The 17,947-nt window shown below is 35.8% G+C and overlaps 1 protein-coding gene across 7 annotated transcripts in view; it reads right to left on the bottom strand.

Annotated features, from left to right (window-relative positions):
* Positions 1-17,947, bottom strand: part of PBX3 (PBX homeobox 3) — a 227,915-nt gene that overhangs the window by 46,247 nt on the left and 163,721 nt on the right. For 6 of the 7 annotated variants that reach the window (XM_073806605.1, XM_073806607.1, XM_019949224.3 and 3 more), the window contains 2 exons: positions 14,560-14,801; positions 2,605-2,795 (listed from right to left, as the gene is read on the bottom strand). In XM_073806605.1, the coding sequence (XP_073662706.1) occupies positions 2,605-2,795; positions 14,560-14,801 (433 nt within the window). Of the gene's footprint in view, positions 1-2,604; positions 2,796-14,559; positions 14,802-16,720; positions 16,806-17,947 lie in introns of those variants that run through there. The other variant, XM_019949226.3, reaches the window with a different exon arrangement.

Genomic DNA, 17,947 nt, shown 5'->3' with positions numbered 1-17,947 from the left:
TAGGCAGAAGAGAAGAATTCTCGCCAGAGGAGACAGATGAGACCAAGAGGTATCGCATTTTGGATTAAACACAGGAAAGAACAATTTAGTGATATATTAAGAGCACTAAAAATGTTCACATTTTGATCTAATAATACCATTTCTGAGAATTAATCCTTAGGAAATAATTCTAAAGATCAAAAAGGTTGAATGCATAAAGATTTTCACTGGAAGACTAATTCCAATAAAAATCTGTCTAAAATAGTACCTTCCCTCCATCATTTTCTCTCCCTTTACCTTGCTTTTATTTTTCCTCATGGCACTTACCATTCTATCACATTTCATTACATTATTGAACAGAATACTACAGCATATTTGTTTACTTGTTTATTGTCTGTTTCCCCAAGTAGAATGTAAACTCAATTGGGGCGAGTATGTTAACCTATCCTGTTTACCTTTATAGCCTCAGCACAAATAAATATTTGTAGAAGGAAAGAAGAAAGGAATTGGAAGGAAGGAAGAAGTTATCATGGAAATTAATAGGGACAACTAAATGCTCAAAAATGAAGAAATGGCTAAGTTAATTATTTATCATATATCCATCCGGTAGACTTCAGCAATTAACATTTAAAATAGGAGTTTATACTATATGAAAAATGTTTACCTATTCATGGTAAATTTTTTTGTTTTCTTGCAGTTCGCGGGCCTCTCACTGTTGTGGCCTCTCCCATTGCAGAGCACATGCTCCGAACGCGCAGGCTCAGCGGCCATGGCTCACGGGCCCAGCCGCTCCGCGGCATGTGGGATCCTCCGGGACCGGGGCACGAACCCGTGTCCCCTGCAGCGGCAGGCGGACTCTCAACCACTGCGCCACCAAGGAAGCCCCATGGTAAATTTTTTAAAAAGCAAACCAAATTATGCATATTGTACCATCACAAAGAACATTTAAAAAAAAAAAAAGTACCGCAAACCAGAAAGAAATATACTAAAACGTTCACAGTGACTTTTTTTTTCCATTGGGTAGTAAAAAAGTGATTGTCTTTTATCCCTCGTCCTTCTTTCTATTCTATACATTTTACAACGTTTCCATAGTGACCTTGGTTAAATAGGAAAAATATAAAATAAAACTTAAATCTTAACAACAACAAAAAAGTAATTTGGGCGGGGGCAGGTCACATAAGGCCTCAAATGCCAGGTTAAGTAGTGTGCATGTGAGTTACCCAGCATTGAAAAGCTGCTATGGGGTTCCCTGGTGGTGCAGTGGCTGAGAGTCCGCCTGCCGATGCAGGAGACGAGGGTGCGTGCCCCGGTCCGGGAGGATCCCACATGCCGCAGAGCGGCTGGGCCCGTGAGCCATGGCCGCTGAGCCTGCGCGTCCGGAGCCTGTGCCCCGCAACGGGAAGGGCCGCAACAGTGAGAGGCCCGCTTACCGCAAAAAAAAAAAAAAGAAAAGCTGCTATGGTTTTTAAGTAAAGCAATTAGGTCATCATAAGAGGGCCATGGAGGATGAGTGGGAGAAGAGTAAGACGGGAAGCAGGGAGAATAGTGGGAAGTTACTGTGGTAGTCTAGGTACAAAAGGATGAACGTGAACTGAGCAGTGCAAGTATGGAAGGAAAAAAAGAGCTAGAACGAGAAATGTTGAAAACAAAGCACTGGTGAGTTCTAATGACTAATTCAGTACGGAAGAAGGAGGAACCAAAGGCGATACGGGGCTTGGCTTAACCAGGAGAACGGGAGTATAATCAGGTGGCATATGTTTCCTTATTCGGCTCTAAGGAAGAGCTCTGGCATGAAGATTGTTCCTCACATCTTGTTTTCCAGTTGAGATGCTAACCTATTTTCTTTAATATTGTAAAATTTGGACGATAATCATCACCTCTGTGAGATTCCAAGGGAGAGAAAACAAAACAAAATAGAAACCCCTTTCCACCGTTGAAGATTGATTGCAAGCTTTAGCAATGCCCAAGAGGCATCTCTGCAGAGGCAGCATATAGTAGGAACTTGACAGTTCCTCTGTTATGTCACCTAGTAGGTCTAACACACCATATACAATTTATTACCTAATTCCTGTGAAACTTGGTGACAGCTTCAGATAAAAGGGAAATATGTATCCTGAGAGGGGAAACTCACAGGCTTTCTTCTTGATTTGGAAAAACAGAGTTTGGGGTTTTGTGGTAACTATAATACCACTTCCTTCTTAGGAATATCAGTATCTCCAAGTACTTTTTTTCTAATATGCACAAGCAACGTAACATCAGGAAGTTCTTAGAAAACAAACCTGCATTAAAACAAAGTTACATACTGAACATTATCCTTAAATATAAGTTTTAGCATCAGAACTGAAAGAAAGGCTATGTATTACTAAGTCATTAGTAGTGGCACTAATCCTATTTGTTTCCTGAGTCACCAAATTGGCAGCTAATAGCACTACCACCCCCAGACAAGAAGAGGCTTGACAGTGCAGGCACCATGAGGTGAATTACCTGTCCAATGTAGAGAAGAGCTCTTATAGCCAAATTAAAGAAGAATCTAAGACCAATTGGCCAGGATTACAGAAAATAATACACAAAGAGTGAAAATAAAAATTTCAAAAAGCCATGCAATAGATTTGTGGCCTCACATACCTGGCATCAAGGAACCTTGATCTTAAAATCATAACTGCTTCACAAGTGCTTTGTTTGAGCTGCATCTGAATGGAACTAAATTTTCGATGGATGATGCCCACCATTCTTTCAATCTCTTTTGGGGAAATGGGACGTGTTCTACTCTGCTCTCGGAGAAGGTTCATCACGTGTGTAGTGAATTCATTACATGCCTGTAAGGGGAAAAAAATCACTCCTTAGGAATCTGGTATTTTGTATTATCACACCCAGACATTAACTCATCTGAATTTCTACCTCATTTGCAGTTGCCAATGGCATTATGCAGTAGGTAGGGTAAAATGAAAACTAAGACACTTGTGAAATGGCAGTGATAGTTAGATGGGGCGCAAGAATTCTGAAACTATGAATGGCCAGGCATGCAAGGGAAGCACAGCACTCAACTGCCCTTCCCACCACCCTTGTGGTGTCCCTGTTCCAAGATGAGGTTTTCCCACTGGAGGATGCTCTCTACCAACTGCTATATGTAAGTACAAATATATGTTAATTGTTAATACTAAGTACCTCCTATTTTCTTTGGGGTTTTACATTTATTCCACAAATGTCTACTGAAACACTATGAAGTTCAAACTCCTCCAAGAGCGATTAAGGACACATAAATGAGCAAGATGTGGACCTGACTTTCAGTGCAATAAAATATATAAAAAACGAATTCTTAAACAAAGCAGACCATGTAAAGTATCACAGGAAAATATGAGTAAGTGCTTCCTAAGTTCCAAGGAGGAAATATTCTCATCTGGAAGCAGAGATCACTTCATGGGAAAAGTGACATTAGGGCTTTAAAGGATGGGTAAGATTTTTGAAAGGTGGAATAAAGGTGGAAATCAAGAGGAATTTCAGGCACAAGAAAATATCCTGGAAATCATGGTATATAGCAAGTCCACAGGGACAGAGAGAATATGTAAAGGAGAAGAGGGAATTCAGATTTGCACTAGCATGTAAAGGGCCTCTGATACCATGCCAATGTCCTAGTATAATTTAGCTGTGGTGTGGGCCTTATTTGTGGATATATGCCATTCCTAAAACATGGGTAAAGCAGCTCAGCTCCTCAGGGGAGGGGCAGCAGGAAAATAAGGATCAGATTTGGGTCTCAAACTTTTTAGTTAACAATCCTCAGTCCCTGTCTCTTTCAGCCCACCTATATTTAGATCTATAAAACCACATAACTGGGCCTACAAAGAAATCCAGTATTGCCTTGGTAAATAAAGCATCTGTCTGTATCTCTGGATAAAAAGAACATCTTCTGGCATTTTTGTTTAAAAAAAAAGACAGGAGATTCTGCACCTTACTGCACAGATGCCTCTAGTAGGGTGAGCAGACAGAACAATCATTGATCATGGCAAGATGCATTCTGAAGATATAATAATGTCCACTTCCCTACAGATATCCCGAACATACAGCACATGATGGTTTTTCTAACTGCTCATTAGAGAACTAACTAACCTTTTAAGTACACTGGCTGTTTCAGTTACTTTAAGCTTTTATGGAGCTTTTATATAAATATTTCTAAGGTGAGGTAAAATGAGTCTGGCTTACCAAAGTTTTTTTTAAAATATGTTTAAGTCTTAAGAATTTTAAAGTTCCTTGTGAGTGGTGACTCTGGGGTTCTTCAGAGTATAGATTTGTGCAACACACACAGTATGCATCCAATAAACATCTATGGCTTGGTGGGGTTTTGTATTATAATTCAAGAGTAATGTTGATTAATATCTGTAAATACATTATCCCTGAACCTTTGTAAGTGAAGGATTTTTAACCTGCAGTCCATGGATAGGTTTAGAATGTCCATGACTCCATGAAATCTTATTCAAGTTGTGTGCACATCTGTCTTTCCCGAGGAGACAATCTGTGGGGTTTTTGTTTGTTTTCGTTTCAGATTCTCAGCCAGTCTATAATTTTAAAAGGCTAAGAATTACTGTCCTAGGTTATGGCACAGTAAAACATTAAGGAACTTTGCAGCTCTAAAATCGGAAGTTCTTTCCATCTTTAAGGAAACCATAATAAAGAAAAAAGTAAATTTAAGATTTTCCCCACTATATTGTCAACTTAAACTATTTTGTGCCAAGCTGAAAATAGGTGGTCACCCTGTCAAGAAATATATGTACAGATCTTTTTTTCTTGTACAATACTTTCCCTAAAGAGATGTTCATATAATTTCAAATTACATAATTTAATAAACACTAGCCCTCAGTTTTCTTATTAGTAAAATGAAGGAAAGTAAACTAGAACAGCAAACTGGAATCAGCAAGTTCTGATAGACACTTCTACAGCTAATTCCAAAAAATGTTAATACAGTATGTTTGGGAAATATGGGGCTAACCAAAATTTTAAATGCTTTTTTTTTTTTTGAGGGGTGTGGGGGCAGGATTCCTCAGTACTTCCAGTATGCCAATATGCATCATAAATCTTCAAAGGAGAATGGTATATCCAACTTTTCCCAAATAAATTTGGTCACAAAACCTCTTTTCTCTAGAGCAGTGCTGTCTAAAAGAAATACATTGTGAGCCACATATGAAAAAAAGTATGGGGGGTCATTTAATGTTTTTTCTACTGCACTGATTATTTTCTGAATGTGTTTTATTTTTCTCATATGAAATGTAAAATTTTTCTAGTAGCCACATTAAAAAATAAGAATCAGGTGAAATTAATTTTAACATATTTTATTTAACCCAATATATGAAAAATATTAACATTTCAACACATAATCAAGATCTTTAGATAACTGTTAATGAGATATGTTACATTCTTTTTTTCATACACTTTGAAAACCAGTATATATTTACATTTACAGCACATCTCGGTCCAGATTAGCTAGATTTCAAGGGCTCAATAGCTACATATGACTAGTGGCAACCGTATTGGACAGCACAGCTCTACAGCATCTTGTGGACCAATGTACTAAGTAAGAAAAACTCTTTGGGAAACAGTATACTTAGTAATCTCTGATGTTTCTTTTTTATTCTTCATCACCATGCATTCACACAAACCCACAAAAAAAAGGCAGTTTCACTTAGGAATGTCCTTGATGAAGCAAGAGAAATCATTCATTTTATTACATCTCAATCCTTGACTACGACTTTAATATTCTGTGTGATAAAACGGTAAACACACCAAAAGCACTTCAATTGCTTATAGAAGGATGGTTGTCTTGAGAAAAAACACTTGTGCGATAGTTTAAGTTGTGAGCCGATGCTGTCTTTTTCAGGGAACACCATTTTTATTTGAAAGCGAAGTCAACAAATTATAATTATTCAGACTTGGGTATTTTGCAGATATTTTCTCAAAAATGAACCAAGCAAGCCTGTCACATCAAGGAAAACAGCCGACAACAGTTGTGCCAATGATGAAATTTGACTTTTCAAGTGAAAATTATAATTTTGGAAAACTTGCATCCACTACCTTGAGCTTGATAGTTTCCTAGCAGACTTTCTGAATAATTTGGTGTTGATATTAGTAAATATGATATTTTGATATTATATAATGCCAAGTGTTAACATTAGAAGATGTACATAATTCAGTGAAACAATATTTTCCAAATGATCAAAGCATTATGTTACAAAAAAATGCATAGGTAGAAGATCCATTCAAAGTGCACACTAGACCAAGTTTAAAGGAATTTAAAGGATTTTTTTTTTAAGGAATTCCTTTAAAGGAATTTTAAAGGATTTTAAAGGAAGGGAGTACAAAACGTTGATATGATTTCAGATTCATTATAACTAACCTTTAAGACAATACAACTTGTCAAGTTTTGGTATAATATCAGAGGAAAGTATCCATAATTATCAGAAAGGCTATTAATACACTCCTCCCTTTTCCAATGACATCTTTGTGTGAGGCCAGGTGTTCTTCATATACTTCAACCACAAGACAGGAGACTGACCGTAGAAGCACATATAACAATCCAGGTGACTTCTTTTAAGCCCAACATTAAAAAGTTTTGCAAAAATGTAAAAGCAGTGCCATTCTTCTCACTAAATGTTGAGGTTTTTTTGGCAAACACAGGCTTTTAAAAATATTATAGTGAATAGATAATAGTTTATCATTGTTTCTTAAATACATACTTTTATTTTTTTCTCAGTTTTAACTTCTATTATAATAAATGTTGATAGATAACAACGCACTGAACGAAAGCTCTTAGGGGGTCTCCAATAATTTTTAAGAATTCAAGTCATGGGCTTCCCTGGTGGCGCAGTGGTTAAGAAACCGCCTGCCAATGCAGGGGACATGGGTTCAAGCCCTGGTCCAGGAAGATCCCACATGCCGTGGAGCAACTAAGCCCGTGCACCACAACTACTGAGCCTGTGCTCTAGAGCCCGCAAGCCACAACTACTGAAGCCCGCATGCCTAGAGTCCATGCTCTGCAACAAGAGAAGCCACTGCAGTGGAAAGCCCGTGCACCGCAATGAAGAGTAGCCCCTGCTCTCTGCAACTAGAGAAAGCCCGCGTGCAGCAACGAAGACCCAACGCAGCCAAAAACAAATAAATTAAATAAATAAATTAAAAAAAAAAAATGAATTCAAGTCCTAAGACCAAAACGTTTGAGAACTAGCTGTACTGGAGTATTTCTAATTTGCACATGTAATAATGCTAATTCCTACAAACCTAGCTCAAACATTATGGTAACATATATCTATGACAGAGTGTATGTCTTGATAAATAATTCAAGATTCCTGTGTGATACCTGAGGGTTTTTTTTTGGTTTTTGTTTGTTTCAGCTTTCCTCTGGCTCTCAGTTTTTCTCTGGCTATATTTTAATCTCTTCAGAATGAATGTTTGCCTATCGTTTCTAAGAAGCAGCCACAGGCTTGTGTGAAAAAAAGTGTTAAAAGCAAAAAGTTTCTGCATCTAAAAACTCATAATTTCCTAAAACATTTGCTGAATGTCTCACAACTTATTAAGTGAAGTCATCTATGAATGCAAATGCTGATTAGCAATTTGGCAATAGCCCAACATTCACAGAATTCACATAGCTTTTCTTTAAACCAGTAGTTCACACATGATTAATTAGAACATCTCATTTATGTAGTGTGCACTTTAGCTCATTACTCTAAGTAAAATTCGTTAAGTATTTACATTTAGATAATTAAAATCCGGGTACACCCTTAAGAAAGATGCATACACTTTAGGTAAAGTGATTTTTTTCCTTTATACCACTGAAAGTAAATTACAGCCTCATTTACAGCATCATGTGTACCAGTTTCAGAGCAGAGCATAGTACTGCCTCATCTCCAGATCCTTAAAAGATATACATTTTTTAAACATATAAGTGCAGTAAGAATGATCAAATGATTGCAGAGTTGTTTTGAAGGGCCACCCAACCACACACTAGCATCAATGCTGTTTAAAATGTAAGATGCTCACTTCAAACATTTATCATATCCTCTGTCATACCTACAAGACTATATTATTAAAATAGACATTGGAAAAAATTTTCATTGCCTTATTATTTTTCCAAGTAAAATTGTCAGTTAAGAATTTTCTGGTCAATGTCCACAATACAAATGTAGAAACAACTTGGTCAATTGGGAGATTTAGGAAAGAAGAGTTTTGATTCCTTGAATTTTCTGAATAACGAGTAATGGCAAAAACCTCTTTTTCTCTTAATCCAGCTGTTGAAAATTATCTAGGATGCATTGTTTTACATCCTAGATAATTTCTGTTTACAATGTAACAAAAATGTATGTTTTGTTTAAAACATACATTGTAATAACATAAAGTCAACATAAAGTGTGGAATGGTTCATCTGATAAAAAATATTTTCAACCAATTCTTATTATGAGCCTTTCTCTCCTTGCCATTTGTTCCTTTCTCCTTAAAAACACAAACCAAGTAATATAATGGAGGATTTGAAATATATGGATTTTTTATAATGTTGTTAATGATATTTGTTAGCTAGTAAAACTATATCCTCGATATCTACATGTATTTGGATTTACACTCAAAATTAGTTTTCAGGGTTTTGTTTGTTTTGTGGTGATGCTTTTTTCGGTGGTGAATTCAAGATTCAACCCCTTTCTTGCCTGTAAGTTCACATCACTGAACATAAAAATGTAAAACCAGACGGTGAGCAAGCACTTATTTTTGAGGAAGTTTTAAAATGGTTCATGATCAAATCTAAAAACTGAACTGGCCTTTTGTAACCATCTAGAGAAGCTGATTGCAGACAACAGATCATAACACTCTCTATGCTAAAAATCCACTCTTCAAAGAAAGAATAAATCTCTATTAAAAGCTGATGATTCTCTAATTTGCAAGCATCCATTTTCTAGATGTCTTTATAACCTTGCAAGTAACTCTAGTCCAGTATTACAGATTTTGTATTTATGTAATGCTTATTAAATCAACAAATTATTCTTGTTTTAGGATAAGAGTCAAATTGAAAGATACTTTCTAAGCCAACTAGAATGAGACCAATATGCCTAAGAAACAGCTGCAAAGATGAAATATCTATCTTTTTTTTTAATCGGAGTATAGTTGGTTTACAATGTTGTATTAGTTTCTGCTGTACAGTAAAGTGAATCAGTTATACATATACATATAACCACTCTTTTTTAGATTCTATCGTACCTCAACAAGTCTCAACGTAATCACGTGGTTTATGGACCTATCTCATGAGGGTTTTGTAAGGATTATATTATATAATACATGTTAAGTTCTTTGAAGAGTCTGGAACACAATTAACACTTAATAAATGGGAGTTATTGTTGAAAATAGAAATGACAATTTTATGAAATTCATATTGTGTGTGTCATTCTGCAAGTAAGTCCCTACTCTGATTACCTAATATAGTTGTGTCTTCCCATTGCCAGAATAAATACAAACACTGCTTCCAAAGAAATTGAAAAAAAAAGAAAAGTATTCAAACATAAAACAATTCATGTCATTAATCAAGTTTGTGGTCAAAGATACATTTGGTACAAAGAGCCAATAGACTAGAAACTTGGAGGAAAAAAGGGAACACTCAAACACTCCTTCCAGCCAAGGAAAAGATGCAGCGTGAAAGCTGACAAGAAGTAAAACCCTTCTCTTGGAGCAATGAATGACAAAGTCTTGTTTGGAAAAAATAAACATAAAGTTTACATCAGGTAGTACCCTTTTACCTTTCCTGATTTTTTTTTTTTTTTTTTTTTTGCTATTAAGAAAATAGCAAAATGGGATTAGGAGTTTGTGGGTTACACAATGTCTAATGTAATAACATCAGCATTTTAAAACCTGATTAAAAAAAATTCTTTACAAGCAAAGGAGATCTTGACAGCAAATATAAACACACAATGTTGAGAGCCTCAAAAAGCACAAGGCCATGATGCCTTTAAGTGGTTTAGGTTGCACACTCATTCTCCATTCCCCCTGCAATCCCCTGTAATCTGAAAGTCCTCTATTAGCTAAACAGTACCTAATTGGTCTTGAGCACACTGAGTGTACATGCGTGGCTCCAGTGCTTTACCTGATTTGAGGTGAATTCAAAAGACATCTGCGAACTCAGAAAGCAGGTTCCCAGATGGTTGGGGGAGGGTTGGGACCCTTACAACACTTTTGCCTTCAGCAAAAATGTATTTCAATATAATTATAGGAGATAGCTTTCAATATGTCATCTCTGTTATAGCAGCTGTAAATTATGAAATGAATTGCTTGTGTACAAGCACTTCTTCTGGAACAAGCAAAGTGGGAGAGCCGCATAAGGCATGATATATATCTTTTCTTTTTTAACTGAGAACAAATCTCTAAGTCAAATTTCATTTGCAAAAACCAATGTATCCATTTCCCTTTGGTAGAGAGGCAGAGGAAACAAGACCCTCAATTCTTTAAAACAGACTTCCCAGGACCCTTGGCTCAAGTTCATTAGGAATTCACCTATTCTAATAGTCGGGCCTTTAATCATAAGAGCATATTTGAAAGATACAGTAAAAACATTTTTCAAAACTTGTAGCTAGTCCCATCCCATAGTTCAGGATGCCATATAAGCCTCCATTGTCTGGCTGCCTTTGGGTCTTATATGGGGATCCCATGTGTACAAAATAAAAAAAATTTGTTTTCCTCCTTTTAAAACAAAAAACTTGTAGCTAATCAACAAGAAGACAAGCAACCAGGTCTTCCTCCCAGCTAAAGAGGAAGGCAGTGCAACCAAGACAAAAGCATTACAACACAGTTGTTGCAAGCTTTGAAAAATTATCACATTCCTCTTGGTCGTCAGGATCAACAAAAGTAAGTTTTGGTTTTCCTTTTAGGTGATAGTAATATTCAAGAATCTTACTTTAATATATATTCTATGCCTAATATTTCAAAAGCATTTATAAGTGAATCTAGATGGTTCTCATTAAGAAGCATTACATCTGAGCCTATGTAATGTAAACACATGATCAAAGGACATTTTCTGGAGAAAAAAAGAAGGACAGGATTTTAAAAAACAGTACCATTCCTAAAACATACACAGAAAGCTGAGCCTTGCAGCTTGGATTTAATTTTGCTCTAACTGTAGCTCTAGTCTGCTTAGCTTTGTAAATGTGGCTGCGTTTATAAGGTACTTTAATTTACTGCAGTGGCGGTGTTTGTTAATTTTATGGCAATCTAAATCTAAACAGGCTTCAGATACATTTTCATTACAGCTTCATTGCAAAACACAGTGGAGTGAACAGCTCTAAAATTCCAATATTGTTTATTTCTTTTAGTAAAAGACTCAACACAATTTTCTGACAAAGCCTCTGCCTTAACATATATGTTCTTCCTATTTACAAATAAGCATTCTGTCACTCAAAGTACCCATATTCATGTACTTTTAGGAGGAAAAATATAATGTCTGTAAAGTGATTAAAATAGTTGTTTATTTTTCTATCTCTACTCTGATCCTATCCCCAATGCAATCCAACATGGGCAAATAAGAGAAAAATCAGAACGTTATCTGAATTATTCGCAAACTGTAATCGTTAAAAACAAGGTAAGAGACCCAAAAGGGAGTCACTTTTGCTATGCCCCAAGTTTCAGCGTCTCCTAAGGAATGTAATCTTAAACCAGTCAATCTGGAACTACTGGGCCAGCACCCATGAGGTCATCTGCCTGACAGACTCTGCCAGGACCTAAGGGAAGGCGACCTTGCCACAACGGACCCTCTTTTTGCTAGTATCACTTCCTCATCCCACTCTTGTCTGCCTGTAAGAGTCTTTCATTTCGTACAGCTCCTGGGAGCTCCTTTCTATGAGCTAGATGAGATGCTGTTCAATTCATGAATCGCTGAATGAAGCTAAAAAGATCTTTAAAATTTGGTTGTATTTTATTCTTTAACATACATAAGTAGCAGCATAATTCAATGGAAAAAGAAGGCATATTGTCAGAAACTGATTTCAAAACCTGATTCTGACACTAACTAGATGTGTGACACTGGACAAATTACTTCACCTAAGTCTCATTTTCTCATCTGTAAAATGTAATAATGCCACCATCTAGTTTAGAAATGCCACCCCTTCATCTCAGTTCTTCGTAGCCCTTCTAGTAACTCCAAAGTATATCCCTGAAAGTTCTATTTCAGATAAAGCCCTGTATCCCAAAAATATGAAAAGAAAAGACCATCTTATGTCAACTCACTGATCTGAACAAACTTAGGAACTACAGACAGAAGAGCAATAAAAGCCAGCTTCAAAGACAGCTCAAGAGAACTAAATGCTGCTATGTTCTTTCTAAAACAATTCAGAACCTACAGGAGAAAAATTGTAAACTAAATTTCTGTTGAATCAGCCAACTAGTCATGATACTTTATTTGTCCGTAATACTGCAAAGATTTCATGTTATCTATATTTTTCCTTCTGAAAGTGTTAAAAATGAGAAAGGAAATATACATTCAGTGGTTTTTTATTAGGCTACTGAACATATCTAGAAATAAGACTCATGATTACATTTTAAATCTTTGATATTTAAAACAAAAATACATACTGTAGATTAGTCTATGAAGAACTTGTATGCACATGTGTATTTTTAAAGCAAACAAAACAAAACAAAAACCTTGGTGAAAATGACTGACGCCAGATTCACCCAACTTCCAACAGGGCTAAAGGGAGAAAATAAGGAGGCTGGTGTGAAGAAACATGGCAGAAGATAGTAAGGAATCACCTTAATTTCTCAGCTAAAAAGATGAGCCATTTGACCCCTAATACTATAGATCTTTCCATGCAAGGTGACTCATAGTATTTATTTAGTAAGTACGTACAGATGTATTTAACATAAAGTTATGCAATTAGGGTTATACTACAAATTAGAGTTGTTTTCTACTGTTTATGCTCAGGGCAACCTTTTCAACCATGACTTATTTTGTTTACTCTCAATTATTCATATGTCAAATCAGAAAGCCCAATTTTTTTCATATATATACACAAGACCACTTTTCCAAAATTCTTATTTGCATATCTTCTACCAAAAATTATTCCTATGAATGAGACTAGAGATACAGTATGAGATCCCAGAAAGCCTACTCAGAAAAAAGATAACGTCTTATAATATTAATTTATATTGTATTTTAACATAAAGCTACATAAATCTTTCTACCATTCCTCAAAACACACTCACCTCTGGGACAGAATCCAGCATTTTTTTAATAATACCATATCCAGAATATTAGAGAAGGCAATGAAAATAATAACATATACAACTGAAACTTTACAGGGAACTTAGAAGAAAAATCAATATCAAAACTGACCAGGGCATCACACTAAGGTGTTTGGACTTTAATAAATGCCTGACTACATAGTGAAGTATTTATGGGTGAAATGACATGATGCCTAGGACTTATTTTAAAATACTCTACCCCCCCCAAAAAAAGAGTGGGGGCAAGGGGAGATAGACAAAATAAGATTGACAGAATGTTGATAACTATTTACCTGGATGATGAGTATCTAGGCAGTTCCTTATTTTAGGTTGAACTCTATAAAAATGCTAATACACAACTGTTTATGACATAAAAACTTGTTAATTTCATACCATTCAGCTTAATATTCTCTTTATTTTGGGCACATTTAAACATTTCCATAATAATTTTTTTAAATTACCTTTCAGTGAGAATTCCTCAAACTAAGCAGGTTTTTAAACGAACAACTAAAATATGTTTAAAATGAACCACCAACATTTTACCTTGTCTCACTGAATCTAAGACTTACTTATTTTTCCCCACATTTTAACATCTCTGAAGTTTGGAAGCATTTTACTATCAATGGCATGTTATACTTCAATTGGGCAGTTAATTTTTTCTTGGTGGTGGTACATAACACCATGATACGGCTTAAAATCAAAGATATCTTAGATTCAAATAAGTATAGTTAATATAATTGCTGAGAATAGCATTTTTAATCCATACTTTCTAATCAGGAATTTAGCACACAATGCCTAGTGTTCCCTGCCCCAGGAAACCTGTAATTATCTTGCGAGGTCTCCTCAAAGAGAAAGGCCAGAACCTGCTCACTTTGTGAAGTTAGCTCCTTCCCTTTAGCCTGGCATAATCCTGAAGAATTAATTCCTAGGAGGATTCTGTAGCTCACCGCATAGCAGGCAGAGCTCACTATGCAATGCTTCCCTTTAAAAGTTGTTATAATAGCTATGAATGAGGCCAGTGCATAATTGTTAATGATATAGAGCTTTGACGAGCACCAAGCAGTGAGGTTAGAGGGGAAGGATGGCTGCAGGTGTGGTAGTAAGGGCATGTAAATGTGAGGAATGAGTAAAACAAATTGATGGGATAAAACAGGTTTAGCTTCACCTCTAAAATTGCAAAGGGACTTCATTTCATGAATCCAACAATTCACTTGGATTTTTGCATTGACCTTATTTATTCTGCTCTTTCTGTTAACACCTACCCCTCACAGCCCTCAGAATTAGTTAGCGCAGTCTGTCAGAAGAGCAATAGAGGGTTTGTGTAGGACTATGAGAGTGGCGGCTGCTGACCTGTTCATATTTCTCCAGTTCTGTGTGATAGATTTGTCTGATCTGGGTCAATTTGGCTCTGTAATCTGAGTGTTCAATAGAGTTATCTGAAGAACCTCCAGAGGCTGCCGCGGCTGCAGCTGCTGCCGCCGATCCCCCACCTTTCTCAGGACCTGAAACCCCTTCTGCCAAAAGCATATTGTCCAGTCTCATTAGCTGGGGATCGGGAGGGTCCTCCTCCTGGGCTCCTCTGATGCTGAGACCTTCAAGGAAGAGAGAGAGAGACAGAGAGAGAAGAAGCGAGAAACAGGACAAACAGTGTGAGTATTTTATTTATTTGAGTAAATGATCAAACAACATCAGTGCACTACAATTCATTCTGAGAATTTCATTGCTCACATTTTATCAATAAGCATAAGTAAGTATGAAAATTCTTACTTCTGTGAAATTTCTAGTATGACCCTCTCTCAATATATCCCATATTGGATCCTTGGAAAAAAGTAACCCTGGATTCTCAGAATATTCTAACAGCCAATCTTCCCAGTTTTAGATGATTTAAGCAATAATGGAAAGGGGTAAAAAATTCAAGATTTCGAGAAAGAAAAAAAATAATTCCAAGGATATAAAACAAACTTATCAAAAGGTAGTTATTTTGTTTCTCCATACAGTTGGAAAAACAGAATTTAAAATCCCATAATTAATTCACAAGCTATGTCCAAAAATTAGAATATAAACAGGATTAGATGGGCTTTTCCATCATGTAATTTCAGGGAGAGAAGAGAAATACATACATTATAAGGGTAATTAGCTATGCTTTAAAAATATACATTATTAAATGAATTTGTTAAGCAACTGCCAGCAAACCATAAAACCAGGACACTACATACAGTATTGAAAACACACCATCAACATGGCAATACAGTGCTGGACACAGTAGTCTCAATCTAATTTTGCTTTTAAATCAAGAACTTCCTAAGTGATGCCCAGTCAGCAACCTCATCTGAGTACTATAGATCACAGTTGACAATTCATAGGTTTAATCAGGTCACAGGCTTTCTGCCAAGATGTTTTCAACAACACAGAAGACAAAGTTTTAAAGTAATTATCATGGTATAAAAAGCGGTGGAGTCATGACAGCTCAAAATCAGCATTTTCATTAATGTGTAACATAATCTAAAATATCCCAGCCCAATTAACCTCTGTAAATCTGTTTAAAAGCAGGTTCCCCATACTAGTTACAAGGCATCTTGGGGAAGAGGGGGGAGGAAGTTGGCATTTTGCAGGTCTGTATTTGGTGTCTGCCTTTTGCGTCTGTGCCTGTTGTTGTTTATCCACAGTGGTGCACACTCTGCGTCTAGTGTAACTTAACATGACAGTAACATCTATAAGCTGCCAAGTACTCAACTGAGCACCAGCTCTGCGATTTTATATGCTAACCTAAAACAACCATCAATTCTTTTTAAGAACAGATTTCATTCCTAGATGCCCTGAATTATACCCACAGCATGACAGAGCTCTTGGTTGCCTTAACTCAAATGAACAACTTTAATATCCTCCCTCAAAACACTTTAAAGCTGTCACTTTCATTTAAAAATATACTTCAGAATAATTTCAACTGGGTAATAAAACTAACTCACAATAATTTAAAATTATATCTGTTGCTTATTCAGAGGTAAATAAATAAAGTTTGAAAACCACAACATACTAAGACAATAAATTAATTTAGGGTACCAAAAAGTTAGATAACTCTCTTAAATCAGATAAAATTGGTATCAACACATTGCTGGTAATTAGAGATAGACAAACGTGTATTTGCTATTTCTTCTAGATCTAGAAGAAACTGCCAAATATTGGCTACATTAGTATTTTTAATTTAGCATCTTTGATTTTCTTCCCTTCACTTTGTTAGATGTTAAAATCTCATAGCCTAGAATCTCATGGCCTAGAATGCTTGTAGTTCCACATACCAAGTTTTCTGTGCATTTGGAATGAAGTAAGGACTCACTGAGCAACATCTTATCTTGTACTTTGGACTCTGTTTCATTTTTATATTATTTGTTTGGGAATTCCTTAAGTTTCTCCTTTTTAGACTAAATTTTTGCTCACATTTTTGTATTTGTTGTTTCTTTTTTGTATTTACAGATATTGATGTTTCTCCTGGAAATTTATTTTTTTAATCTACCTTCAAGGTTCTTCCGGGTTTCTAGTTTTCCCCTTGTACTTATACATATTGATCTTTTCCTTATGGACATTGGTGAGGTTCTGTAATAGTAAACCAACATACATAGTCAAAGTTATTACACTCCCCTGAACAGTGTGGCAAACAAGAAAAGATGCTCAATGACTAATACACAAGGAAATAGACTATAAGGAAGATAGAAGAAGGAAATTAGTCAGGAAGAAATGCAAAGGACACAAAGTAATCACCCATCTATAGCTCTTTTATACGTACCTAATATGTATATAACACCACCATACCAGTAGGAAGCAGCCCTTAAACTCAATAGTAGTGGACACATATAAAAATAATTATAAGTATGTATTTTCAGCTGGTATAACATTCTCCCCTTGTGATGAATAATAACTCTTACTTCTAAAATCATTAGTAAAAATAAATAAATAAAATCGTAAGTAAATCAACACAAATTTCATATTCCTTTGGATGAAAAGTACTAGAGCACTTCACAGTTAGGCAACGTTGAGAAGGTATTTATCAACACTGAAGTCATTTTCATAACTATAGTTGGAAAAGTGACTGGATTTCTTTCTCTATTAAACAGTCATGATTATGAATAACACCCAGTTTCCAAGATTATTTTTAATTTGAATATTTCTATTTATTTTTTTACTTTATATTCAAATTACTATTTTATCCCTCATCCTACCTACCTCACTGTTCCCTAGCTTACTAACCTGCCAAAGTCACACCTTCTGTTATGATGGCTGCCAGTCATAACACCCACTCCTGTAGGCACCTATAAACATCTTCGTGAACCTGAATTTACAAGAGCCAGAATGAATCAAACTGTGTGGTTATCAAAAGATCTTGATATCTTCAAACTGAAACTTGGGAAAACAATCATTTAAAAATTGAACATTGTTGTTTTTAATCCAAAACATACACTGGGACATTTTCAGAGGTTTTACATCTAGGCTCCTTGGTTATCACAGCATTACAAAGTTAAAAAACAACAACCCTATTTGGAATCTACTTATAACTACAACATTCATTTCAGTATCCCTAAGATTTAGACAAATCATATAAACAAAGTAAAACATTGTTTAACAATGAACTTGGCTTTGTTATAGGCCCACAGTTTTTGCATATCTTTCAGCAAATCCTAATTAGCTGTCTTTCAACATGCTGTGCACCTGCCCCACATATAATGGGAGAGAGCATCTGCATAGA

The sequence above is a fragment of the Tursiops truncatus genome, chromosome 6 (genome assembly GCF_011762595.2).
Source record: "Tursiops truncatus isolate mTurTru1 chromosome 6, mTurTru1.mat.Y, whole genome shotgun sequence".
NCBI classification, from domain to species: domain Eukaryota; kingdom Metazoa; phylum Chordata; class Mammalia; order Artiodactyla; family Delphinidae; genus Tursiops; species Tursiops truncatus.
Note: the sequence above shows the minus strand (reverse complement) of the source record. Positions and strands in the feature narration are given on the sequence as shown.